Here is a 27,079-nt window from a genome sequence, read left to right as displayed (position 1 = left end):
CTCACCCTTGGCAACAACAAATCTGTTCTCTTTATCTGTGAGTTTACCATATTGATGTTTAAGTTTATGTTAGGTACTGTGGTAGATATTGTATGGATTAATTATCTCATTTAAACCTCACAACAACGTTATGTGGTCTAGTTATGAGCTGTGTGTATATTTTGAAAATTAAGCCCTTGTGGGTTACATCATTTGCAAGTATTTTCTCCCATTCTGTAGGCTGTCTTTTTGTTTGCTCTGCAACAGCTTTTGTTTGATTAGGTCCCATTTATTTATTTTTGCTTTTATTTCTATTGCCTTGGGAGTCAGATTTTTTTCTTTAATTGATACAGTTTATGTCAGAGAATGTTTTGCTTATGTTCTCTTCTAGGAGTTTTATGGTGTCTTTTCTTATATGTAAGTCTTTAGCCATTTAGCTCCCCTCATTGCTCAGTTGGTAAAGAATCCTCCTGTGATGCAGGAGACCCCAGTTCAATTCCTGGGTTGGGAAGATTCCCCTAGAGAAGGGAAAGGTTACCCACTCCAGTATTCTGGCCTGGTGGCAAAGAGTTGGACATGGCTGAGTGACTTTCACTTTTACTTTAGCCATTTAGAGTTTATTTTTGTGTATGGTTTGAGGGTGTATTCTAACTTCATTGATTTACATGTGGTTGTCTAGTTATCCCAACCCCACATGCTGAAGAGACAGTTTTTTTCCATTGTATATTCTTGCCTCATTTTTTGAAGATTAATTGACTGTAGGTGTGTGGGTTTATTTCTTGGTTCTCTATTCCGTTCTGTTGATCCATTTATCTGTTTTTATCCCCCCAACCGTGCTGTTTTGATAAGTAACTTTGTAGTGTTGTCTGAAGTCTGGTAGGGTTGTGTCTCCAGCTTTGTTCTTTCTCCTCAGGGTTGATTTGTCAGCTTGGGGTCTTTTATGGCTCCATATGAATTTTAAGATTATTTGTAGATTGTTTGTTCTAGTTCTGTGAAAAATGTCATGAGTAGTTTGGTAGGCATCACATTAAATCTGTAGAATGCTCTGAGTAGTATGACCATATTAACAATACTAATTCTTATAATCCAAGCGCATGGGAAGTCTTTCCATTTCTTTGAATCATTTTCAGTTTCCTTTATCAATATTTTATAGTTCTCAGCATCTAAATCTTTTACTTCCTTGGTCATATTTTGTACCTAACCATTTTATCTTTCTGATGGGATTTTAAAAGGGATTTTTTTTAAACTTTCCCTTTCTGATACTTCACTGATAGTGTAAATAAATGCAACAGATTTCTGCAAGTTAATATGATGCCCTGCTACCTTGTTGAATTCGTTTATCAGTTCTAATAGTTTTTGTGTGGAGTCTTTATAGAATTTTCTGTGTATGGTATCATGTCATTTGCATGTAAAGACAGTTTTGCCTCTTCCCTTCCAATCTGGGTACTTTTTATTTCTTTTTCTTGTTTGAGAGTTATTCTTTGCCCATTTAAAAATTTTGTTGTTGTTGTTGAGTTGTAGAAGTCCTTCATGTATCTTGGATATTAACTCCTATCCTATACATGATTTACAGTTATTTCCCTCTATTCTGTAGGTTGCCTTTTCTCTGTTGATTGTTTCCTTTGATGCACAGAAATTTTTAAGTTTGTTGTACATTAGTCCCCCCTTTATCACAGGGATATATTCCAAGGCACCCAGTGGATGCCTGAAACTGCACCTAGTACTGAACTCTATAACTCTATATATACTTAATGTTTTTTTCTATACAAGCATACCCATGATTAGGTATAATTTATGCATTAGCCATAGTAAGAGATTAACAATAACTAACAGTAGCATAAGACAATTGTAGTATACTATAGTAAAGTTATGTGAATGTGACTTCTTTCAAAGTATCTTATTGTATGATGTGAGATGATAAAATGACTAGTGATGAGATGAAGTGAGGTGAGTGATGTAGGCCTTGTGAAGTATTATTAAGCCACCATTGACGTAATGATGCATTGGAAGGAGGATCATCTGCTTAGTGTGGATCATGGAGCCATGACAATATTGATTGTTGCCTGTAAGGAGCAGATTATGTTAATGGTTGGGGATTCTGGACAGGACAAAGCAGGATGATGTGAGATTTCATCATGTTCCTCAGAATGATACACAGTTTAAAACTTATAAATTGTTTATTTCCATTTAATATTTTAGCATCTGGTTAACTGGAGGGGTAACTGAAACTCTGGAAAGCAAAACTGTGGATAGAGGGGGTTCTATTATGGTTCTGTTTGTCTATTTTTAAATTTCGTTGCCTATGCTTTTGATATCATATTGAACAAATCCTTGCCAATTCCAGTGTTCTAAAGATTTCCCCATATGTTTTCTTCTAGGAGTTTAATAGTTTTAGGACTCACATATAATTCTTTAAAACATTTTTGGGGAATTCCCTGGCAGTTCAGCAGTTAGGACTCCATGCTGTCACTGCTATGGGCCCAGGTTCAGTCTCTGGTCAGGGAACTAATAGCCTGCAAGATGCACAGCATGGCCATAAATAAATACAAATAAATACATTTTCAGCCAGATTTTGGATGTTAAGAGTCCACTTTCATTCTTTTGAATTGTGGGTATCCACTTTCCCCAGTAGCATTTATCGAAAAGACTGTCTTTTCCCCACTGTATAGTCTTGGCACCCTTGTCAAAAATCATTTTGGCCTCTCCTCTGTTTCATTGGTCTGTCTTTGTGCTAGTAAACCTGTAAGCCATGTGGTGTTAGACTAGAATTGGAGGTATCAGTATGAACTCATGGTTTCAGAGAGAGAGAGAATGAAAAAGAGTGGGGGCATGTCAAAAGGAGAAGTAGAACTTGTTCTGAGGCACATGGGGCTTAGAGATGGGAAGGAAGGTAGAGTCAGCGTTAAGATTCAAGGAGGGGGAATGTATGCCATGAACAGGAAAATAATTCATTTAGAGTGTTTAGGGGCCTATGAGAAGATGGTTTGGGTCATATGAAAAAGGCATGAAATAAAAGATGTGGAGGGCCTTTACTGTTACTCAGGAAGGTTAAGTAAATTCAGTATGGTATTAGAGAATGTTGAGGTTTTTGATGGAAACAGCCTTGAAATGTAAGCTCAAATATGCATGAGGTGTGCCGACTGCATTGACCCTAACAGAGGTTAGCACATGTACATCTTTTGTGATGATGTTTTGTTTACAGGCATGAGACTATATGAGTGCTTGAACAAGCATGTTGTCAGTAGAGATGGAAAGAAAGGCTAGAGAGAGGGACTGTATCAAGGAAGAATCTGGTGATTGTGAGGATGTGGCAGGTTTAAAGGTGCTTGCTATTTAGTGCCCTGATGGCTGTGAGAATGACACTTACTGTCATGTCCCAGACATTTCTCAGTTCAGGCCTCACCCTCACAACCACTTCCTGACTGGCATACCACCTCTATTTTTGCCCCAGATTGATATTTTAAACATGCAAATTAGGCCATGTCACTCTCATGCTTGAAACTCTTCAGGGGCTTCCCGTTGTCATAAAGTCCATTCACACTCCTTGGGATAGGATCCTAAACTTTTGCCATTTCCTCCTCGCCCATCAGCCCACTGTTCTACACACACTGAAACCAGTTTTCTAATTTGTACTCTTTTCATGCTTCAGTGTCTTTTGTTAATGTCTTTCCACTTTCAGGATATCCTTATCTTTCTCTGCTTCACAAACTGATTCTTATTCTTTGAGATCTAAACTCCTTAAGGAGGTCTTCCCTGATTTTTCATTTTCATCCCATCGCCCCTTTAGTGGTGATGTCGTTGTTGTTTAATCAGTAAGTCCTGTGCAGCTCTTGTGACCCCAAGGACTGCAGCCCGCCAGGCTCCTCTGCCCATGGGATTTGTCAGACATGGTGGTGACATAAGCCATATATTTATGCAACTAAATACAAATCTGTCTTACTAGATTTTTGAGTTCCTTGGGGTCAGGGATAAGTCATAATAAATGCTCAACAGTAATGATAATAATAATTATACCATTTACCTGTCCAAGTGTTATATTTGGACTAACTCATTTTACCTTTGTATTAATCTTATAAGATAGATACCATTATTGTCCTCCTTCTATAGATAAGAACACTGAGGCTTAGAAAGGTTAAGTAACTTGTTGAAAGTCATATGGTTAATAGACAACAAAGTTCAGAGTTGAATGGGATGTTCTGGCTCTGAAGTCCATGTTCTTTAACTTCCTATGTCACAGTGGTTTACCATATTCTTTAAGTGGTGTGTTTTGATGAACTCAAATTGTTAAGTTTGTGTTTTGATTTTTTTTTTTAATTGGAGGATAATTGCTTTACAATGTTGTGTTGGTTTCTACCATACAATGACGTCAGTCAGCCATAATAATACATATGTCCCCTCCCTCTTGAATCTCCCTCCCACTGCCCATCCCAAACCACCCCTCTAGGTTGTCACAGAGCACCAGTTGAGCTTCCTGTGTTAAACAGCAGCTTCCCACTAGGTATCTCTTTTACTTATGGTAATGTATATATTTCAGTGCTACTTTCAGGGTAGTTAGATTTATCAGTTGTTGTCTTTATATCTTGTTTAAGTTTTGTACCCTGCTGCTGCTAAGTCGCTTCAGTCATGTCCGACTCTGTGCGACCCCATAGACGGCAGCCCACCAGGCTCCCCCGTCCCTGGGATTCTCCAGGCAAGAATATTGGAGTGGGTTACCATTGCCTTCTCCAGTCCATGAAAGTGAAAAGTGAAAGTGAAGTCGCTCAGTGGTGTCCAACTCTTCACGACCCCATGGACGACAGCCTACCAGGCTCCTCCGTCCGTGGGATTTTCCAGGCAAGAGTACTGGAGTGGGTTACCATTGCCTTCTCCAAAGTTTTGTACCCTAAGAAGCTTTTTTTCTATCCCAAAGTTAAGATGATATTCTCCTGTTTTACCTTCTGGAAGATGTGTTGTTTTTCTTTCACATTTAAGAATTAAGAAATCACCTGGATTTTACTTTTGTGCATAGTATAAGGTAGATTCAGGTTTCATTTTTGTTTTCCACCCATATTATCCTAGCACCATTTATTGAAGGATTGTTCCTTATTGCTCTTCACAGCCATACTTATCACTAACCAAGTGTCTGTATTTATGGGTGGGTCTGTTTCTGGGCTATGTTTTGCTTCATTGGTTTATTATTTATCCTTGTTCCAGTATCATATTTTCTTAATTATTATAGCTTTATAAGACTTTATATGTAATAGACTAAACCCTCTAAAATGCTTCTGTCTTTTCAAGAAGGACTTTGCTATTCTTTACCTTTTGTTACTATTTTCCTTTTTTTTTTTGGCCGAGTCAGGCAGCTTGCAGGATCTTTGGTTCCCCATCCAGGGACTGAACACATTCCCCTGCAGTGGAAGCACAGAATCCTAAGCACTGGCCCACCAGGGAGTTCCCTGATTTATATTTTAGAATCAGTTTGACTGATTTCCCAAAATGCCTTTGGAATTTTAATTTGCATTGCATTTAATCTGTAGATCCATTTGAATATTGTTACGGTATTGAATTTTCCAATTCATAAAATGGTTTTTCCATTAATTTATGTCTTCTTTATCATAATAATGTTTTTAAAGTATAGTTTTTAAGAATTTCAAATAATCTTGCATTTACAAGAAAGTTGCAAATACAGTACAAAGAACTTTGCCCTCCCAAAACTGTTTGAAGGTTGTTGTTAACTGGAAGTCCCATCGCCCCTGAATGTTTTTTTATTATATATTTATTTCCTGCAAACAAGGACATTTTCTTGTAAACACACTATGCAGCCATTAAAATCAGGAAATTAACATCAATGCATTAAAACCATCTGCTCCTTAGAGTCTATTCAGGTTTTTCCAGTTGTTCCAATAATGTCCTTTATAGCAGGAGGATCTGGTTCAGAATCACAATTTGCATTTAGTTGTCACATTTTATAGTCTCCTTTAGTCTGGAACAGCTACTCAGTCTTTCCTTGAGTTTTATGACTTTGACACTTTAAAAGATTAGAGGCTAATTATTTTGTAGAATGTTCCTCTGTTTTCTCCTAATGTTTCTTCATGATGCAGATTATATATATCTGACCTGAAGATCACAGAAGTGATTCTTTGTTCTTTTCACAGGATTTCAGTTTGTCCCATAACTAATGACATTTACTTTGATCACATGATTTAGGTGGTATTTTATCTTTTCCTTTCTTGATATTTTGTTGGGGGTATTTTGAAGCTATGCAAAATCCCATTTCTGAGCAAACCTTCAATTTATATGTATCAGTGCTAACTCATGGTTTCCTGTTTTACTCAATGGATTATAATTCATTACTATCATTATTTTAATGCTCAAATTGTCCTTAATTTGGCCAGTAGGATTTTTTTAAGCTGAGTTCTGTGTTCTGTTGACATGTTCCTATCAGTCTCTGAGTATTTTCTTCTTTAACTTTCAGGCACAAAAAAGATATTCCAGGCCAGTTTTCTATCTTCCCTGTCCCAGTCCTGGTATCAACCATTTTTCCAAGGAGCCCTAGTTCCTTGTAATGGAGAAAGATATTTAGAAATCAGTACCTGATGCTAGGTGTACTTATTGCTGTTGGCTGTCATGGTGCCCAGGTCCTCTCAGAGCCAGGAAACATATGAATGTTATATACACGTGTACATAAATGTGTATTCATGTACATATTTCCATGTGTATTTATTTACATAAATATTAAAAACTATTAGTTCATAATGATACCTGTATTTCCAGCCTAACATTGCAGAAATCATTCTGGTTTTCTCCCTTACCATTTTTGTAACTATCCAACAAGCAGAAACCCTTTATCCTTGTTATATTTACTCATTTGATTGATCCCTCTGTATGCAATTAGTTTCCCATCATCACCCACTTCGTTGTGTGGATGTCACCCTCATTCCACTTGTACCAGCCTGACCCAGTCCCCCTGCCCAGAGTGGACTCCATCCTGGGCTCTGACTTCCCATGCTGGGCTTTTCCATTGTGTAATTTTCCTCTTCATTCTGCTGGCTTTGATACCCCTTGCCAGGTTGTTCCTTGGTTTGATATATGCCCTCCTTGTCCTGTTCAGACTCTGATGTCCTGAGCTGAATCTATTTGGTACCATGGATTTGTACAATCCATTTGGTACAATACTTTTAACTAAAGCACAGAGCACATGATTTTCCCCTTTTAATGCCCCCTTTCTGTTCCAGGGTTCAGTCTCAGATCCCATATTGCCTTTAGTTATGACAGTTCCTTACTCCTCTTGTCTTTCATGACTTTGACATTTTTGGTGAGTTTTAGTTATTTTGTAGAATGCCTCTCAGTTTGGGTTTATCTGTTGTTTTCTCATGATTAGAGTGAGATTATGTGTTTTTGGCAAGAATACTACAGAAGTGCTGCTGTTTCCTTCTCAGTGGGTTGTATCGAGAAAGTAGTATATGATATCAAGAAATTTGTTACTGGTGATACTAATCTTGATCACTGGATTCAAGTGGTGTCTGCCAGACTTGTCCACTATAAAATTACTGATTTTTCCTTCATAGTTAATAGATATATTGGGAGAGATACTTTGAGACTCTGCTAATATCCTCTTTCTCCTCAAACTTTTGCCCACTGTTTTTAGCTATTAGTATGCCATTGGTCAGTCTTGCCTTCAGTAATTATTACTGTTGTATTTGTCTACAGGTGATTTAAACATTTCTTTCATTCCTGCTATACTAATGAATTGTAACTCTTCTGAAGAAAGAATTGTGCCTTCTTCCCCATCTATTTATTCAAGTAATTTATATCCATAGTGCACTCTTAGATATTTATTTTATTCTTTGGATTCTAATTCAATATTATCAGTTATTATACTACTCACATTCTTTAGGCTTTGGTTTTTGGAACTCCTTCAGTTTGGCTCCTTTTTCCTTTTGACATGCCCCTATTCTTTTTCATGCACTTCCTGTCTTTCTGTCTCCCTATCTAGAACCCTGAGTTCATAGTGATACTTCCTTTTCTATTCTTAATACCGTATGGCTCATTCTATCCTTCTCACTTTCCTCATTTGTAATTTTTTTTCCCTCAGACACTGAGAAACCGGGGTTGGCATTATCTACAATATATTCACTTGTTTGTAGTTACAGAATTGCCCAACTATACTCCTGTGAAAACCAGATTTATAGTACTTGTGCAGTTTTTGTACACTATTTGTGTATGGTTCTGTTTTGGTTTAGCCTTGCATTATCTAGTCAGAATACTGTTTTCAAAGTTAGTTGGGCTTAATCTTTTCTTTTTTCTTCCTTGTACCCTTCAGTGTGATTGTCTTATTCATTATTATATTTTCCCAGGTAGCTCAGTGGTAAAGAATCTGCCTGCCAATACAGGAGATGCAGGAGACCTGGGCTGAATCCCTGGGTTGGAGAGATCCCCTGGAGAGGAAAATTGCTACCCACTCCAGTATTCTTGCCTGAATAATCCCATGGACAGAGGAGCCTGGCAGGGTATTGTCCATGAAGTCCCAAAGAGTTGGACATGACTGAGCACATACACAGAATTACATTGTATTTTGGGTTCCCTCTCCCCATCCCGGTTGATTTAAATTATTTATCTGGAGGGAGAATGTGAAATATTACTGTGGCTTTAAAGAGTCTGAGTATATACAAAATGATAAATTCAGAGAAGTATTGCTACTTTTGAACCCCTACTAACTCCATCCTCTTTTTCCTGATTTCCATCCTTTCCCACTGTGCTTTGTAGGTAACCAACCTCATTAGTTTACAGTTCATCCTCCTTGTATTTATTTTGCACAAATAAACAGATGTGAGTATATTTTCTTATATCCCCTTCTTTCTTTATTTCTTTTCATTGAATAATATATCTGAAAAATCACTCCAAATCACTCAAAAGTGATCTTCCTTGTTCTCTTTTTTACACTTTCATTGTACTCCATGGTTTATTCAACCATCTTCCTCTACCTGAGCATTTAGGTTGTTTTACAGTATTTTGTAATTATAAACAGTGCTACAGTGATTAACTTTATTCATATGTATTTTTATCTTGTTTGATGTTGCTTGATTTTTTTCCATACTCAACCAGCCTTGTATTTCTGGAGTAAACTCAACTTCAATTTGACATATTAAGTTTTATAAAGAATTTTTGCTTATCCTTTTTGCATTAGAGTTGCCTTAAATATTTTTCTTTTATGATAGTCTTGTCAGGTTAATATCAAAGTTATTCTGACCTTAAAAGAGTTGGAGAGTGTTCTTTTTTTTCTTTTCTCTGAAATATTTTGTGTTTGATTGGCATTCTTTCTTCATAAATGTCTGACAGAGTGCTCTGGTAAAACTTTCTGGGTCTGGAGTTTCCTTAATGGGATGACTTTTCAATTATTTTAATATAGAATATTTTTGATCTACCAAAAGTACACTTTTTCTGTGACCTCACCTAATAGTTACAAAACTGTCTAGATCTCACCCCCAGCTATTTAAAAAATATTTCCCTTGTCTTTGGTTTGTAGTAAATTTTGGCTGGGATGGGTCTAGCTGTGGATTTTCTTTGATTCAGCCTGCTTAGAATTCTTGTGTGTGTTAGTCACTCAGTCGTGTCTGACTCTTTGTGACCCTGTGGACTGTAGCCCTCCAGGCTCTTCTGTCCATGGAATTCTCCAGGCAAGAATACTGGAGTGGGTTGCCATTCCCTTCTCCAGAGAATCTTCTCCGTCTAGGGATCAAACCTGGGTCTCCTACATTACAGGCAGATTCTTTTACTCTCTGAGCCACCAGGGAAGCCTGGGCTTCTGAAATCTGTGGCTTAATATCTTTCATCTTGTTGTGAAAAATTCTTCATCAGATAGTGCTTCTAGTCCCTTCTCTCTTTTTGTCTTCTTTTGGTATTTCAATCACATGCGTGTTACACCCTCTTACTGTGTGGCAACCCACTCCAGTGTTCTTGCCTGGAGAATCCCAGGGATGGGGGAGCCTGGTGGGCTGTTGTCTATGGGGTCGCACAGAGTCAGACACAACTGAAGCGACTTAGCAGCAGCAGCAGCACTGTCTGTGTTGCTCTCCCTTTCGTCTATGTTTTCTCTCTTTGACTTGTCTTTTGTTCTGATGAGTTTCTTCTGGTCTCTCCTCCAGTTCTCTCATTGTCTCTTCAGCTGATTTAATCTGCTGTCAGACTCATTCATTGAGTTCTTAATTTTGCTTACTATGTTTTTTTAATTTTAGAATTTAGATTTAATTATTTAAAGAACCCATATAATTTATAAAATAGTTTCTAAGGCTCTGTCAGTTTCCAGTCTGTTATCGAATGAATTAAAACATAATTTCTTTTCGGTTGTGGGACTGTTTGTTCAAATATCTGGAGCTGTTTTTGATCTGTTTCTATCATTTGATTTCTCATTTATGTGTGGTTTTGTCTCCTTGTATATCTTTGGTTATCTTTGCTTATGTGCTAGTCATTGTCTTTAAAAATTGTTTATAAAAATAATTTGGAAGCTGATATGAGGTTATCTTTCTACAGAAAATATATTCATTTGCTTTTGCTAGCTCGATGCTTAGAGTCAGTAACAACTTGGGGTAGTTTTAATTTATTTCAGGCATCAAGATTTTTCTGGATGATCCACATGACTGAGCAACTGTTTTAATTCTGTTTTAGTCTTTTTTTTTTTTTGATGTGGACCATGTTTAAAGTCTGTATCGAATTTGTTACAATATTGCTTCTGTTTTATGTTTTGGTTTTTTAGTCTCCAGGCATGTGGGATCTTAGCTCTCTAACCAGGCGTTAAACCCACACACCTTGGCATTGGAAGGTGAAGTCTTAACCACTGGACTGCCAGGGAAGTCCCTGTTTTATTCTTAATCTCAAGGTGCAGCCCCTTGAGGTTCCAATCAAAACCTGAGCTGTTTGCCAGAGCCACCACTGTTGGTCGGCCTTGCTCTCTTAATTTTTGGCCTGACAAGACTTTTTATTTTCCAACAGATGTTTTTAGAGTAGTTTTAGGTTCCCAGAAAAATTGAGCAGAAAGTACATGGAGTCCCCATATGTCCCCTGCTCATACGTAATAACAAGTCTTTTAAGAAGTTGCTCAGCCTACAACTCCTCTTTTGAAATGTACAATGCCTCTAGGAGGACAGTGCCCCTAAATACCAGGCTGGATGTTTGTCTTTTCCTAGATTTTGGCCTGTTAATTCTTTACTATCTTGCTATTTTCTGGTGCTTTCAAAACAGTTATTTTTAATTATTTTAACTTTTCTAATTATTCCCAGTGGGAAGGTAGCCTGCAATTGTTGAACATATTTATTCTCTTTGTTATAAACTGCTGCAATTAGGTTGCATATTTGAGAAGAATAGAAAGATAAAACCTGTTAAGGAAATGGCACAACCAAAACCTTTTTCTGTTTAGCATCATGATTTAAAAATGTTGCTTCCAGTTATGGAGCTATATTGTAGATATTAAGGTTTTGCTTTTTATAAACTTTTATTCCAGCTCGTGATGCTGATGAGCGAGAGAAGTGGATCCATGCCTTAGAAGAAACTATTCTTCGACATACTCTTCAGCTTCAAGTAAGAATCTTTATATGGCTTCTGGATAGTTCACTAGGTTTTTTTGTTTGTTTTCTGTTTTTTGTTTTTGTTTTTAAATAGCTAATAGGATGTAATGAAAACCTTTAATTTCTGAGTTGTTTATTTTTGCCTTTACAGGGTTATAATATATATAAAGTTACAGTCATTTTCTTATGCTTAAAATACTAATTTTTGTCTAGAAACAAAACAGTACAAGGCAATGTTGAAAGTGAAATGCTGTGTTAAAATTAAAACGTGCCAGGCTCATTTTTTAAATTTAATATGTATAGTTGGTTATTGTTACAGCCAAATTATATAATAATGCATGATAATAGATAAAGTGCTGAGAAGTTGACATACTTTTCTTTTTGTAGGATTTGGCAGTTACTGTTGTTGATAGTACTCTTAGGGATGAAAGTGAAAGAAGAAATCCAAACTTGGTTTAAGGAAAAAACACATCTAACTTGGGTGTGGTTTGAAGTAGGCATTTAAATAATGTCATGAGGACTCAGATCCCCATCTCTGTTTCTCGGTCTTAGTTATTCTGGGTTGACTTCATTTTTAGATAGATTCTCCCTTTGTGGTAGTAAAATGGAAGCAGCAATTTCAGCCTCCCGTTGGTGGAACTCCAGATCCATAGGAGGCTGTTGTTCTTTCTGGATTTAGAGTATTAGTGCTGATACCTTAGCTCCCGTCACTTTCCCAGTCCAATTTCATAATTTCATATCAACCAATCATAATTTCATAGTCACATGTTACACCTCTTGGTAATAGGATTTACCTGCTACATCAGAAACATGTAGCAGGGGAGAAGGTGGTCCTCCCTGTCCCCAGGCAGAGTCAGAATGGGGGAAAAAAGATGCTAGATGACCAAAAAAAAAACAAATGTTTAATCTACCATACTAAAGATAGTTTTCTGTGTTTGTTCTCCATTGAAAGAGCTTATAATGTGGTATATATAGAGGATTTTGTTTTGATTATTTGGATTTACAGGACTGAATCATAGAAAACTGAGGTTTTGCAATCCTTTGTCTACTTAATTTGTCCTATATCAGGAATGGGGGCTTACCAGGGGGGTGCTGGTGGTAAAGAACCCGCCTGCCAATGGAGGAGATATAAGAGACATGGGTGTGACCCTGGGTTGGAAAGATCCCCTAGAGGAGAGCACGGCAATCCACTCCAGTATTCTTGCCTAGAGAATCCCATGGACAGAGGAGTACGGAGGGCTACAGGCCGTAGGGTTGCAAAGAGTCGGACACGACAGAAGCAAGTTAAGCATCATGCGCATGCCAGAAATTGGCTTGCTTAGACAAGTTAGTGTAGGACATCCCAGGTCCTACAGGACAGTGAACTCCCCATCACTTTGAAAGTTGTTCAAATAGATGATTTAAAATAATATGTGAGGCTATTAAGAAACTGTAAGAAAATGGAGTTGAAATCAGAGATGTCTAAAGATACTTTGTGAGGGAGCTGTACTTTTTAAAAGCAACTTTATAAGCACATCTGGCTTGGGTGTACTATGAAGAAATTCTATGAATTCCTTCATAAATTTCTTTTCAAGTTCAGTTCAGTTCAGTCCTCAGTCGTGTCCGACTCTGTGAACCCATGAACTGCAGCATGCCAGGTCTCCCTGAGTTCACCCAGAGTTCACCCAAACTCATGTCCATTGAGTTGGTGATGCCATCCAACCATCTCATCCTCTGTCATCCCCTTCTCCTCCTGCGCTCAATCTTTCCCAGCAAAGGGTCTTTTCAAATGAGTCAGTTCTTCGCCTCAGGTGGCCAAAGTATTGGAGTTTCAGCTTCAACATCAGACCTTTGAATGAACACCCAGGACTGATTTCCTTTAGGATGGACTGGTTGGATCTTGCAGTCCAATCTGATTTTGGTACTGACCATCTGTTGATGTCCATGTATAGAGTCTTCTCTTGTGTTGCTGGAAGAGGGTGTTTGCTATGACCAGTGTGTTCTCTTGGCAAAACTCTGTTAGCCTTTGCTCTGCTTCATTCTGTCCTCCAAGGCCAAATTTGCCTGTTACTCCAGGTGTTTCTTGACTTCCTACTTTTGCATTCCAGTCCCCTATAATGAAAAGGACATCTTTTTTGGGTGTTAGTTCTAAAAGGTCTTGTAGGTCTTCATAGAACATTCAACTTCAGCTTCTTCAGCGTTACTGGTTGGGGCATAGACTTGGATTACTGTGATATTGAATGGTTTGGCTTGGAAACAAACAGATCATTCTGTCGTTTTTGAGATTGCATCCAAGTATTGCATTTCGGACTTTTGTTGACTATGATGGCTACTCCATTTCTTCTGAAGTACTCCTGCCCACAGTAGTAGATATATTGGTCATCTGAGTTTTCAATTTAGGCAGTTGTATAAATGACTCGTTTTAGGAAATTTGTGATCCAATAAGAAGATAAGTATTTTAGGAATCAGATTAGACTGTAAGTGGCAGATAATAGTCTCTCCACAGTTGGTTAGACTGGTAATCAAGTCTCTGTGTGATCTATTTTCTTCCAGACATTTCTATAAACCTACTAGAGTGCTGCCCCTACATAAATCTACTGAAGTGCTGCTGCTTCCCTGGTTTCTTCTGAACACATCTTTTCATTTCTGATCCCTACATTCCTATATGTGATATTCTGTCCGCCTGTAATACCATCTGCCTCCACTCTGCCCTTGTGTTCTGCCTCTTTCTTCAAAGTCCAGTTCAGAACTGACCTCTTCTGTGGAGCCTCTCCCAACCAACCCCTCCTCCCTCAGCCCCCAAACTCAGTGATCTCTTTCCATTGAATGCCATACTTGTTGCACAGTTTACTGAGTTCTTATAATATTCTTCTTGTTATCCTTTAAGTATATATAAGTCCCACCTCATCAGATAGGATGCAGACTCCTTAAGGTACCTACTTTTATCCAATTTTGGAATACATGAGCTTTTACGAAGAAGAGAGCTTACATGTCTTTTGGAATAACAAAATGAAAGGGGTAACTTTGGGAAGTCTTAAATACTGATAGTTTTGATATTTTAAAATACATGAATCTAATAAGTTATTTATATATGTTTTTCTAAAGTTAATACACGTAGGAAATAGGACCTTTAGGGATATGTAATTAAATGTTAATTTGACTGGCAAAAAAGGTAAAGAGATTCCTTCAAAAGATGGTGAAGTGTGGTGAAAGACTTGACTCTGGAGCCATAATGACTTGGTTTGTGTCCCAGTGCCACCACTTACTCTTTACATCACTCTGAGTTCCAGTGTCCTCATCTATAAAAAGAGGATGATAAAAGTACCTATTCTTCAGGGCTGTTTTGATGATTAAATGAGTTAAATACAAAAAATTTATTGAAATAATGCCTGGCTATATTAAGAACTTGGTAATAAACCAAAAACAAAAAGACTTCCCACGTGGCTCAGTGGTAAAGAATCCACCAGCCAATGTAACAAATGCAGGTTCAATCTCTGGGTCAGGAAGATCCCTTGAAGAAGGAAATGGCAACCCACTCCAGCATTCTTGCCTGGGAAATCCCATGGACAGAGGAACCTCGTGGGCTACAGTTCATGGGGCTATAAAAAAGTTGGATACAACTTAGTGACTAAAAAACAATAACAAATTTTAAGCCATTACTAATACTAAACTTCCAAACTTCAAGAGCTCAGACTATAATGCTGTCATTAACAGAAATAGAAAAACTGGATAAAGACATGGGTTTGAGGAGAAAGAGCTGATAAGCCAATTTTAGTCTTGCCAAGGTTGAATTTCAGGGAGACATCCAACTGTCAAAATCCATAAGGAGAGAATGTAGGACTAAAGCTACAGCTACTTTTACCATTCCTACCCCCAGTACCTGGCATTCTAAGTGGTGCTTGATAAGTGTTAATTAAAGAAAGAACTGATGAAGGGATTAATGAATAAACACATGATGCATAGACTGCTTTTAAATTGCTATGTATCACATTCTCTGAGATGTCTAACATATTGTTATACCTCCATGAGTAGGTACTCATGAAGTGCTCATCCAAATGGGTGTTGGAGAAGGTATTTACATGTCTTCCTTTCTCGGTGAACTTTATCTCTAATTTAGCCATTAAATTATACTGCTGTGGCCTTGTCATTACTAAAAGCTTCACTATCTCCAAAATACTGAATTTAAAAGTGTTTTTTATTTGACCACAGTTTTCTTACTTGACCCACTTCTAGCTCTTTACTTCTTCTGGACTTTCCTTCTCTCATTTTGGTCTGAGCTCTACTTCTCCATTTTTCCTGGCCATTTCACACTTTCCTAGTTTTGCTTATCTCACTCTCCAGTGTAGATATGATGGTCTGTTTCTTCAACATTGATTTTGGTATCACCCTTAAAATTTCTTGTCCCTGGATATTTTGCATTGCTAAAATAGCTGTGAATACCAATTTGAATGCAGAGTTCCAAAGAATACCAAGGAGAGATAAGAAAGGCTTCCTCAGTGATCAATGAAAAGAAATAGAGGAAAACAACAGAATGGGAAACACTAGAGATCTCTTCAAGGAAATTAGAGATATCAAGGGAACATTTCATGCAAAGAGGGGCACAATAAAGAACAGAAATGGTATGGACCTAACAGAAGCAGAAGATATTAAGAAGAGGTAGCAAGAATACACAGAAGAAGTATACAAAAAAGATCTTCCTGACCCAGATAATTATGACTGTGTGATCATTCACCTAGAGCCAGACATCCTGGAACATGAAGTCAAGTGGGCCTCAGGAAACATCACCACAAACAAAGCTAGTGGAGGTGATGGAATTCCAACTGAGCTATCTTCAAATCCTAAAAGATGATGTTGTGAAAGTGCTGCACTCAATATGCCAGCAAATTTGGAAAACTCGGCAGTGGCCATAGGACTGGAACAGGTCAGTTTTCGTTCCAATCCCAAAGAAAGGCAATGCCAAAGAACGCTCAAATTGCACTCATCTTACATGCTAGCAAACGAATGCTCAAAATTCTCCAAGCCAAGCTTCAACAGTATGTGAACCATGAAATTCCTGATGTTCAAGCTATATTTAAAAAAGGCAGAGGAACCAGAGATCAAATTGCCAACATCCACTGGATCATCGATAAAGCAAGAGAGTTCCAGAAAAACATCTATTTCTGCTTTATTGACTATGCCAAAGCCTTTGACTGTGTGGATCACAATAAACTGTGGAAAATTCTGAACGAGATGGGAATACCGGACCACCTGACCTGCCTCCTGAGAAATCTGTATGCAGGTCAGGAAGCAACAGGACATGGACTGGTTCCAAATAGGAAAAGAAGTACATCAAGGCTGTATATTGTCACCCTGCTTATTTAAATTATATGCAGAGTACATCATGAGAAATGCTGGGCTGAATGAAACATAAGGTGGAATCAAGATTGCCAGGAGAAATATCAATAACCTCAGATATGCAGATGACCCCACCCTTATGGCAGAAAAGGGAAGAAGAACTAAAGAGCTTCTTGATGAAAGTGAAAGTGGGGAGTAAAAAAAGTAGGCTTAAAGCTCAACATTCAGAAAACTAAGATCATGGCATCTGGTCCCATCACTTCATGGCAAATAGTGGGGGAAACAACAGAAACAGTGACATATTATTTTGGGGTCCTCCAAAAGCACTGCAGATGGTGTCTGCAGCCATGAAATTAAAAGACACTTACTCCTTGGAAGAAAAGTTACGACCAACCTAGACAGTATATTCAAAAGCAAAGACATTACTTTGCCAACAAAGGTCCGTCTAGTCAAAGCTATGGTTTTTCCATTAGTCATGTATGGATGTGAGAGTTGGACTGTAAAGAAAGCTGAGCACCGAAGAATTGATGCTATTGAACTGTGGTGTTTGAGAAGACTCTTGAGAGTCCCTTGGACTGCAAAGAAAGCTGAGCACCGAAGAATTGATGCTATTGAACTGTGGTGTTTGAGAAGACTCTTGAGAGTCCCTTGGACTGCCAGGAGATCCAACCAGTCCATCCTAAGGGAAATCAGTCCTGAATATTCATTGGAAGGACTGATGTAGAAGCTGAAACTCCAATACTTAGGCCACCTGATGCGAAGAGCTGACCCGTTTGAATAGACCCTGATGCTCTGAAAGATTGAGGGTAGGAGGAGAAGGGGATGACAGAGGATGAGATGGTTTGATGGCATCACCTAGTGAATGGACATGAGTTTGAGTAAACTCCAGTAGTTGGTGATGGGCAGGGAGGCCTGTCATGCTGTAGTACATGGGGTCGCAAAGAGTCGAACACGACTGAGTAACTAAACTGAACTGAACTGATGACATTCTGATTTCTATTCCCCAGTGCCCCCAGCTGTTATATTTTTCTGTTTCTATTTGGAGGTCACAAAATCAAGGTGACTTTATCTGTCACTTTAAATTTTGGCTAGCTTTAATCAAATTTCTATAAATATTTGTGTTCTTATTGATTTCTTTTTGATTGCCAGTTAAATTCCCACCGTGGGTCTTTTTAAAATTAGTGTTCAGTATCTAATATACTCCCCTCCCTTCTTTATAGAAAAGATCTCACTACTTCTTCAATAGTTATGTGACTGCACCTATTTTTTCTTTCTATGCTTTGCATATTTCAAAGCAAAAAATATTCTCACTCTTTCCTCAAGTTAATAATACCCCCATAATCTTGACTACATGATATTTCCTTTAGGCTATGACCTTATTTACCCTCCAGCAGTCCCCACTATTTCCATGAATTCAGTTAAAACTTCTGTGTAGATGATTGTCTTCCCTCCCCCCCATCTTTATATCTCTTTTGCTGTTTAGCTTCTCGCTTAAGTCCTCAATTCTTTCCTCATGGATTTTGCCTGGTAGATATCTTCTGAAATTCAACCTCAATAAGGCTAAAAGTGTCTTATCAGCTCTTTTCTCCTCAAACCCATCTCTTTATCGATTTTTTCTGTTTCTTAATATCCTGATTATAATCTGATCCGTTGAGGTTTGAAAGTTGAGGTTTTTTCAGGTAATAACTTCTAAGTTGCCAAGCCTGGGAACTTCTTTTCTTCTTTTTTTCCCCTCCTCTCTTTTTAATAGAATTACTTACACTCCTGTGCTCACGTTGACTATCATTTTTCTTACATCTGACTAACTCTGTTTCTAGTGCCCTCCTAATATTCCTGAATCTATTCCTTTCTTCATCCAATGAACTGAACATCTGCAATTAATGATCTTAAGGCCTCTGTAACTGTGAGAAACCTTTAGTGGTTTGCATTTGCCTGTAGAATGAAATGAAAATTCTTTTTAAGGAATTTCATTGTCTGTTCGATTATATCCCACCCTAAATTTCTACCGCCTGTCCCTGCATGTACTTGATGCTCTACGCAGAAATCATTCCTGGTTCCATTCTGTGTAATCTGTCTTTTAAACCTCTTTTAAACTACCTGATCTTTAGAAAGTGAAAGTGAAAGTTGCTCAATTGTGTCAGACTCTTGTGACCCATAGACTGTATGATCTGTGGAATTCTCCAGGCCAGAATACTGGAGTGAGTAGCTTTTCCCTTCTCCTTAAAGGTATATATAAAACCTTAATAAAGTAGTTGTGCTAAGGTATTATTGTATCTCCAGCATATTATTACTTTTCAGATAGAAGGTATTCATAAATGTTTATTCTGTTTTTCTTTCCATTCTGATTAATGAAAATTCATCTGGAGGATCCCTTGTAGCTTCCACCTTTCCTTCTATCTTTCCTTTGTTCTTTTCTTTTAGTATTGTTCCTGTTGTTTTGTGGGTAACTGTGAATTACAATTAGGATAGTCTGAGGATGGAAGAAGACAACTGAAGTCTCTCCTTTCGACTCCTATGTTGAATTTCCAATAGTTACTCTAAACTTGTATTTAGGTTATGGTATCTTTTCATGTATTTGCAGCAAACTTCACTCCTTGAGAGAGGCCGGAGGGGCTGCTAAGCTTCTTAAGAGGCATTTAGTAGATATCTGATGACACTAATTAATGAAAGCAAACATTTCAATTCTTTATTTACCCTTGTAAGCTTTAGTACCGACTAAATGCTGAGAGATTCCTAAGCAAATGATCGATCACGGAATAAGATTTAGGATGTTATATCCTATATGTTTTGTAGTATCTATCCTAATTTATGTAATGTATTATGAATTATAGCAACAGGTCTGGATATCATACAGTTATAAAAGTTTTACTTGAGTAAATGGACCCATTAAAAAAAAAAAAACTTTTGCAAGAAAAAACTCTTGAACCTCCAGTGTTTAAAGTAAAATATCATAGTGTTATTTAATGTGGGCAAACATAAATCTATATATCAACTTCTTAAGTTTAAAATCTTACAGAACTAACCATACATTTAAATGAAAATTGCAAGTTAAATGCAAATAAAACACAAAGCAATAAAATCTAAATTAATTGTAAGTTAATGTGCTGAATGATACTGCCTTGCTTAAAGTGGTTCACTACTTTGAATATGAATATGATACTGTAAGGAATAGATTGTTTTTCAGTTTGGCATGCATACACTATTGTGTGGAATGTGATAACTTTAATCTCTCCACATTGTTGTGTTCTGACTACTGGAAAACCTTCATTTGCACAGCATGTATCATGAGGTCTTTGACTTTGACTTCACACATATGTCATTTTTATGGTCAAGGCTCTTCTATGGCAAATGATAGTTTTTGGTACCAACTTGATGATAAACAACTTGGCCAAGGAAGTAACTTGTTAGCACTTGAATCTGATGTTGTTACTGCTGATTCACTGTGTGGTTGTACTAACTTTTATAGGTTATCAGAAACTAAAACACAGAAGATTGAGATACAGAGACTTGTTTAGACCCCAATTTGAATACACTAATGTAGATATTTGAATAGTATAGACCTTTATACGTTTCCTGGTGGCTCAGTGGTAAAGAATCCCTGCAATGCAGGAGACCTGGGTTTGATCCCTGGGTCAGGAAGATCTCCTGGAAAAGGGAATGGCTACCCACTTCAATATTCTTGCTTGGGGAATTTAGTGGACAAAGGAACCTGGTGGGCTACAGTTCGTGGGGTGACAAAGAGTTGGACATGACTGAGTGACTTAACAATTTTAACTTTTCATAGATCTTTAAGTTTTTGGTTTCTATACTATAAATGAGTTGATATTTAAAAAATTTTTATACTGAATGGTGTCTGTGATTATGATTTGAGTCATGAAATTGGGTATACTTGTCCTTCTCTGTGTAAGTTTCTGTAGGCCACTGTAGACTGTATCTTAGGTGGTTATCAAATTGAAATTTCATTGCTACTGACTTGTAATCTTTTAATTTTTGACCTTTCCTATTTGTTCACTATATATTGGCTTTGATCTCAAGCCTGTAGAGAAAAAGGACATGATATCCATAAGAATATGGCTGAGGGGAATAGTGAGGGCTGGTAGAAATCTCACCAGAAACGCTATTGAATCTGTAAGTAAAACATCATTATACATAAAAGAGTTGTGATAGAATTCAGATTGCAGTTCGTTATTGAGGCCAGAAAAACAATAGAACCATTCTGAAGCATTTTTTCAAACCTAGATACTTTGGTATGATAATTACATACATGCCAAAGTTTTATTATAGATAACCATAAATTTAGTATTTAAGATGCAATTTAGGATAGTAGTTGAACTAATTATTAGTATTAGTTAGCTTGAGTCTACCCTCTTTTCTATAATAGCTATGTGTCTAGTTGGGTAGTTAAGATTAGTAGAAATCTCCTGAGTATTTTTCTTTTTTAAAATATTTTTTTAGTTTGTTATTTATTATTTTTGACTGTGCTGGTCTTCATTGCTGCACAGGCTTTTCTCTAGTTGCAACACTTGGGGGCTGCTTTCTAGTTGTGGTGTTCGGGCTTTTTATTGTGGTGGCTTCCCTTATTATGGAGCACTGGCTCTAGAGTGTACGGGCTTCAGTAGTTGTGGCTCTAGAGCGCAGGCTCAGTAACTGTGGCACATGGGCTAAGTTCTGTGGCCTCTGGGATCCTCCTGGACCAGGGATCAAACCCACGTCTCCTGCATTGTTGACGGATTCTTTACCACTAGCCACCAGGGAAGCCCTTGTGTATTTTTCTTGAGTGTTAAGCTGTTTTACTGAAGATTAGCTTTTGGAACATATATTTCAATTTCTTAGTATATAATACTGACTACATAAACATAATAACTATCACTGCATCATTTCCCTTGGCCTCATTAGATTTTATTTTTGTGTTGTGTAGAAAAATACATTTATTTTGTTTTTCTCCCTTGAAGCCCTTTGTTTCCCAAAGGAAATGATTGCAATATAGGTGTGTCACTTTTTCCACAGGTAAAATGGTATGTAGAGGTAGCCAAGTACTTGGGGCTCCTACAACAAAGGAAAATTCCTCTAAGGAATGTTGCCAACATTGTTACTGTTACTGAGGGTAGAGGAATTTCTGGCTCCTAAATTGGAATTTAGGATTCAAGGATTCGTTTTTTAATAATAAATTTTGTTGTAATAGTGGTGGCCCATCTTATCTTGAACTCTTGGGAAACAACTAAAAACAAATGGTCCAGTTTTATAGATGCTAAAGATTGTTCCTTTAAGTGCCAGAAATTTATTTTAATTGTGGTTTTATGGAAATCTTTTAGAACTTATATTTTAGTGCCTTCTCTTTATAGAAGTAAAGTGTAAAAATAAAAAAAATAAATGCTCAATTCAGAATGTACAGAGAATACAGAAAATTATTTATTTCGTAAATATTTATCAGACAATGTGTTCAGGAGGATGTAATTGTGAATAAATGACATACTGTCCTTGTCTTTACTGAGCTCAGTCTAGTAGAAGAAAGAAAATAAAAATCATGAGAATTGAATTTTTTTAAAAAAACTATAATAATGTCATAAGTCATGCTTCTGAAAATGTTTTAGCTTATATATTAATAGAGGTATGTAAAATAAAAGCAATAGTTTTTCTTACACCTTTTCTTTAGAGAAAAACATGGAGTTCCAACTTGTTAATGCCCCAATTCTCATGTAAAGTTAGTGTGCCTAAAAGCCTGGAGCATTTAAAGTGAAGAGCAATCACACAATACAAAGACATTTTATCCATCTTGTGGCAGGAAGCTCTCTCTGTACTTTTAACCAGTTTTGGCAACTCACATGGTTTTAGTGGAATCAGAACTTTCAGAGAAGTTAAGTGGCCAGTGTAGAATTTAGCTATAAAAATAGGGGCAATAGCACCTTTCTCCTATAGTTTAAAAATTGAATGGTACTAAAAGGCTCATATGGAGAAGGCAACGGCAACCCACTCCAGTACTCTTGCCTGGAAAATCCCATGGACAGAAGAGCCTGGTAGGCTGCAGTCCCTGGGGTCGCTAAGAGTTGGGCACGACTGAGCGATTTCACTTTCACTTTTCACTTTCGTGCATTGGAGAAGGGAATGGCAACCCACTCCAGTATTCTTGCATGGAGAATCCCAGGAACAGAGGAGCCTAGTGGGCTGCCGTCTATGGGGTCACACAGAGTTGGACTGAAGCGACTTAGCAGCAGCAGCAGCAGCAAAAGGCTCGTATAGAAAAACATTGTCCTTCTGTTGCAGGAAGGGGGATCCCTTCCAGGGCCTGAAACTGGTCTCTTGTCTAACACTTGGAAATGAATTGTCCGAGGAGACACATCTCCTGACAAAGCAAGAGATTTTATTGGGAAAGGGCACCCGGGTGGAGAGCAATAGGGTAAGGGAACCCAGGAGAACAGCTCTGTCACATGGCTTGCAGTCTCCGGTTTTATGGTGATGGGATTAGTTTCTGGGTTGTCTTTAGCCAATCATTCTGACTCAGAGTCCTTCCTGGTGGCGCATGCCTTGTTTAGCCAAGATGAATGCCAGAGAGAAGGATTCTGGGAGGTGGTCAGACATGTGATGTCTCCTTTTGACCTTTCCTGAACTTTTTCGGTTGGTGGAGGCTTATTAGTTCCCTGTTCCTTACCAGGACCTCCTGTTGTAAAACAACTCATGCAAATGGTTACTATGGTGCCTGGCCAGGGTGGGCAGTTTCAATCAGTGTGCTTCCCCTAATACTTCTGCCCCTCTGCTTTCTCTGTTCTGCTTGTTAGACTACCCAGTTTCAACCTTTTTTGCTGTTTATACTGCTATTTTTGTAATGTACCTAGCATTTCATTCATCCAGTAGACATTTATTAAGCACCTAGTACATGCCAGTCTCTGTGTGAGGAGGTACTAAAGATACAGTGATGGTTAAGGCAGTGTACTATCAATAGCCATTGTGGGGTTGTTTAGAGGGTATTCATTCCTAAATCCGAACCAAATATTTTTTTGTTTGATGATGCATTGAGAATTGCAAATAATTTACATACAGACTTCTGGAATATGGTGATCCTGATCACAAATTAAGGACTGCTTCTACTATATGCCAAGTATTGTATTTATTCCATTTGGCTCAATTTTCTCTGTGTAAACTTATTGGCTGACTTTAATTTTGAGACTTCTGGATACTAGTCAGACAAAATATTGGAGCTACATATTCTGCTTTCAAGAGTTGTCTTTTAATGTCGTCTGCTCCAATCCTTTGGCTCTAATTGCTAGGCGAATTCCTAGGGAAACTATGTTTCCCCCCCACCCCATTTTTGCTGCTGCTTTTCTTCTATTGCAATTGAAAGTATCTGTCATCTACCTCTAAAATGACATCCGACTGGAATGTGATTTGTAGGTAAACATTATTGGACTCTCTAGCAGAAATTATATTTTTGTAAGTAGTACATAAATTTTGTACAGTTGAAATGTTCTTTTCATCTTGATAGCTATAGGTAAGGTTGGCCTTCTTTTTATTCAGTAGACTTCCTGTCATTTTAAAGATCCCCCACCACTCTGAACCTTGGTGTTGTGATTTTTTTCAGGTTTTTTTAATACATTTTTAAAGTTTTCTTGTTATGTATTTGTTTTTCAGTCTTTTTCCTCCAGTTTTATTGAGGGTGATTGACATACATCATTGTGTAAATTTAAGGTATACAGCACAATGTTGTTTTTTATACTTCTTAATCACTATATTCCATTATTTTAAATTATTTTAATTCATTTATTTATTTATGGCTGCATTGGGTCTTTGTTGCTGTGCAGGCTTTCTCTGGTTGTGGCGAGCCAGGGGGCTGGTCTTTACTGTGGAACATGGACCCTAGGGTGTGGGCTCAGTAGTTGTGGCACTGGGGCTTAGTTGCTCCACAGCACGTGGAATCTTCCCAGACCAGGATTAAACCAGTGTCCTCTGTATTGGCAGATGGATTATTAACCACTGGACCACTAGCGTAGTCCTATTCTATTCTTTTCTTGAACAATAACAAAAATATTTATCAATTTAATTTAATCGCTTAGTAGCTTTAGTTATGTAGTTCAAAGATAAGTATTGAAGATCCCTCTGATACATGGGTTGTCACATGTGACCTTAAGGCATTGGTCACTTAATTTTCTTCTAAAACACCTTGTAGATTTCTTTAGAAACACTTCAGTTGCCAAATTTGGTTAGAAGTCCTACTGTTTCTTGAAATAAAATGAGTATGTTGTCTTGTATTATTTAATTACTTTTCATTTTAAATGCTACAGCTTTTGTGCACACTAATTTTATACTGGGATTAGGAAAATGAGAATTCTGTATTTGTAACACAGTTATCTCTAATATGAAATAACTAGAGAAGAAGGCAGTAGAAGAAGAGGAAGGCAATGGCAACCCACTCCAGTACTCTTGCCTGGAAAATCCCATGGACAGAGGAGCCTGGTAGGCTGCAGTCCATGGGGTTGCTAAGAGTCGGACACGACTGAGCAACTTCACTTTCACTTTTCTGCATTGGAGAAGGAAATGACAACCCACTCCAGTGTTCTTGGCTGGAGAATCCCAGGCATCGGAGAGCCTGGTGGGCTGCCGTCTATGGGGTCTCACAGAGTCGGACATGACTGAAACGACTTAGCAGCAGCACCAGCAACACAGTTATCTCTAATGTGAAACTGAGAAAAGGTAGACTCTGGACTGTAGCTAAATTATTAAAAGACAGTGGTAAATCATATTCTCTGTTGCCATTATGATCAAAGTCATCCAAGCTAGGCTCCAGCATTATGTGAACCAAGAACTTCCAGATGTTCAACCTGGGTTTACAAAAGGCAGAAGAACCAGAGATCAAATTGCCAACTTTCGCTGGATCATAGATAAAGCAAGGGAATTCCAGAAAAACACCTAAATCTGTTTCGTTGACTACGCTAAAGCCTTTGACTGTGTGGATCATAACAAACTGTGGAAAACTCTTAAAGAGATGGGAATAACAGACCATCTTATCTGTCTCCTATGAAACCTGTATGTGGGTCAAGAAGCAACAGTTAGAATCCTGTATGGAACAACTGACTGCTTCAGGATTGAGAAAGGAGTACGACAAGGCTGTTTATTGTCGCCTGGTTTATTGAACTTATATGCAGAGAACATCACGTGAAATGCCAGACTTGATTAGTTATAAACTGGAATCAAGATTGCGGATATCAACAGCCTCAGATAATGTGGATTATACCACTCTAATAGCAGAAAGTGAAAAAGAACTAGAGAACCTCTTGATGAGGATGAAGGAAGAAAGTGAAAAAGCTGACTTAAAACTCAATATAGAAAAACTAAGATCATGGCATCCAGTCCCATCACTTCGCAAATAGAAGGGGAAAAGGTGGCAGCAGTGACAGATTTCATTTTCTTGGTCTCTAAAATCTCTGTGGATGGCGACTGCAGCCATGAAATTAGAGGATGATTGCTTCTTGGCAGGAAAGCTATGACAAACCTAGACAGTGTGCTAAAAAGCAAAGACATCACCTTTCTGACAAAAGTCCATATAGTCAAAGCTATGGTCTTTCCAGTTGTCATGTATGGATGTGAGAACTGGACAAATAAAGAAAGCAGAATGCCAAGGAATTAATGCTTTCAAACTGTGGTGCTGGAGAAGACTCTTGAGAGTCCCTTGGACAGCAAGGAGATCAAACTGTGAAACTTAAAAGAAATCAACCCTGAATAATCTTTGGAAAGACTGATGCTAAAGCTGAAGCTCCAGTACTTTGGCCTCCTGATGCTAACAGCTGACTCATTGGAAAAGACCCTGATGCTGGGAAAGATTGAAGGCAGAAGGAGAAGAGGGTGACAGAGGATGAGATGGCTAGATAGCATCACTGATTCAATGGATATGAACTTGGGCAAACTCCAGGAGATGGTGAGGGACAGGGTAGCCTGGCATGTTACAGTTTGTGGGGTGATGAAGCATCAGACATGACTTAGTGACTGAACAACAGCATTGCCATTATACCAGTCTTAGACACTGAAGTCTATCAAAAATAAAAAACAAACCCAATTTATAATTGGGTCCACTAAATTTATACTAGGATTTAATTTTTATACTACACTGTGAATAATGATAGTGCCTTAGATTTTGAAGCTCTTGACCCCTGATGATGATAATGATGGTGGTGGTGATATAAGATTTGGAGGACACAGATACAATCTGATACTTTGGTATATACTATTAAATGCAAAGTCTTTAATGACCCTATGGCTCT

General features: G+C 37.8%; 1 protein-coding gene across 3 annotated transcripts in view; it reads left to right on the top strand.

Annotated features, from left to right (window-relative positions):
- The window catches only part of OSBPL9 (oxysterol binding protein like 9), a 273,396-nt gene that overhangs the window by 181,549 nt on the left and 64,768 nt on the right, over window positions 1-27,079 (top strand). For all 3 annotated transcript variants that reach the window (XM_052638144.1, XM_052638143.1, XM_052638142.1), the window contains exon 4: window positions 11,456-11,532. In XM_052638144.1, coding sequence (XP_052494104.1) covers window positions 11,456-11,532 — 77 coding nt within the window. The remainder of the gene's footprint in view (window positions 1-11,455; window positions 11,533-27,079) is intronic.

The sequence above is a fragment of the Budorcas taxicolor genome, chromosome 3 (genome assembly GCF_023091745.1).
Source record: "Budorcas taxicolor isolate Tak-1 chromosome 3, Takin1.1, whole genome shotgun sequence".
Taxonomy (NCBI): Eukaryota; Metazoa; Chordata; class Mammalia; order Artiodactyla; family Bovidae; genus Budorcas; species Budorcas taxicolor.
Note: the sequence above shows the minus strand (reverse complement) of the source record. Positions and strands in the feature narration are given on the sequence as shown.